General features: G+C 31.2%; 1 protein-coding gene across 2 annotated transcripts in view; it reads right to left on the bottom strand.

The window, feature by feature from the left end:
* Positions 1 to 782, bottom strand: part of LOC119594032 (tachykinin-like peptides receptor 86C) — a 47984-nt gene that overhangs the window by 2209 nt on the left and 44993 nt on the right. For both annotated transcript variants that reach the window (XM_037943060.1, XM_037943061.1), the window contains one exon: positions 26 to 121. In XM_037943060.1, coding sequence (XP_037798988.1) covers positions 26 to 121 — 96 coding nt within the window. The remainder of the gene's footprint in view (positions 1 to 25; positions 122 to 782) is intronic.

Raw genomic sequence — 782 nt, 5'->3', positions numbered from 1 at the left:
TAAGTGCTTCATTACAGATCCCTACCACTTTTCCTTTCTCTGTTCCAAAGCGACCGCCGGAAGGAAACCATCATTCCCTCGACCTGCCGTGAATGAGCGTTTCTGGAGGCCCTAGCGTTAACTATTGGGGAACATGAAAGATAATTAGAAGACCAAACAACAACACATTTCTTGATTTATTCTTACAAGAAAGTTTAAAAGATTCATTTCATTTCCTGAAATGTTCAAATATTTTTTATATAATTGTAACTCTCAAGTGATGATATTTCCATCATGATACTCAATGCTTGTCTTAAAAGGTCATAATAAACAGTGGATAAAGTCAAGCTCAATGAAAGACTTTTATAGCAAGAATCTAAAGTTGGCTAATCCATAAATACAGTATCTATAGTAGCTATAAATGTGAATGTAAAAGCCTAATGAAAATGTACATATAACAGGGCTGTGCACAAGATTTTTAAAAAGGGGAGAGGGATTTGGTAAAAAAGGTTATAATATAGTGTGATAATTTTTACCATACATATGCATAGTGTAACATAATACAATAAAATAAGTCAGATGCAAATTATAACTATTTTCTTTTGTCACAATATAATGCAACTTCAATGCTAGTTTAAAAATAAGAATTGTGAGGTGCATTGACAAGTATCATCAATCCCTTTTCTATAAAAAAATAAAACAAAATGTCACTTTATAAATATGCATTACATCTGTACAAAATCAGCTTCAACAAAACAAATCAATCAAAATGTATTTAATGCAAGTGCCCATACAGAATTTCA

This window comes from Penaeus monodon, chromosome 33, assembly GCF_015228065.2.
Source record: "Penaeus monodon isolate SGIC_2016 chromosome 33, NSTDA_Pmon_1, whole genome shotgun sequence".
Lineage (NCBI taxonomy): Eukaryota > Metazoa > Arthropoda > Malacostraca > Decapoda > Penaeidae > Penaeus > Penaeus monodon.
This window is presented reverse-complemented; position numbering and strand designations above follow the sequence as displayed.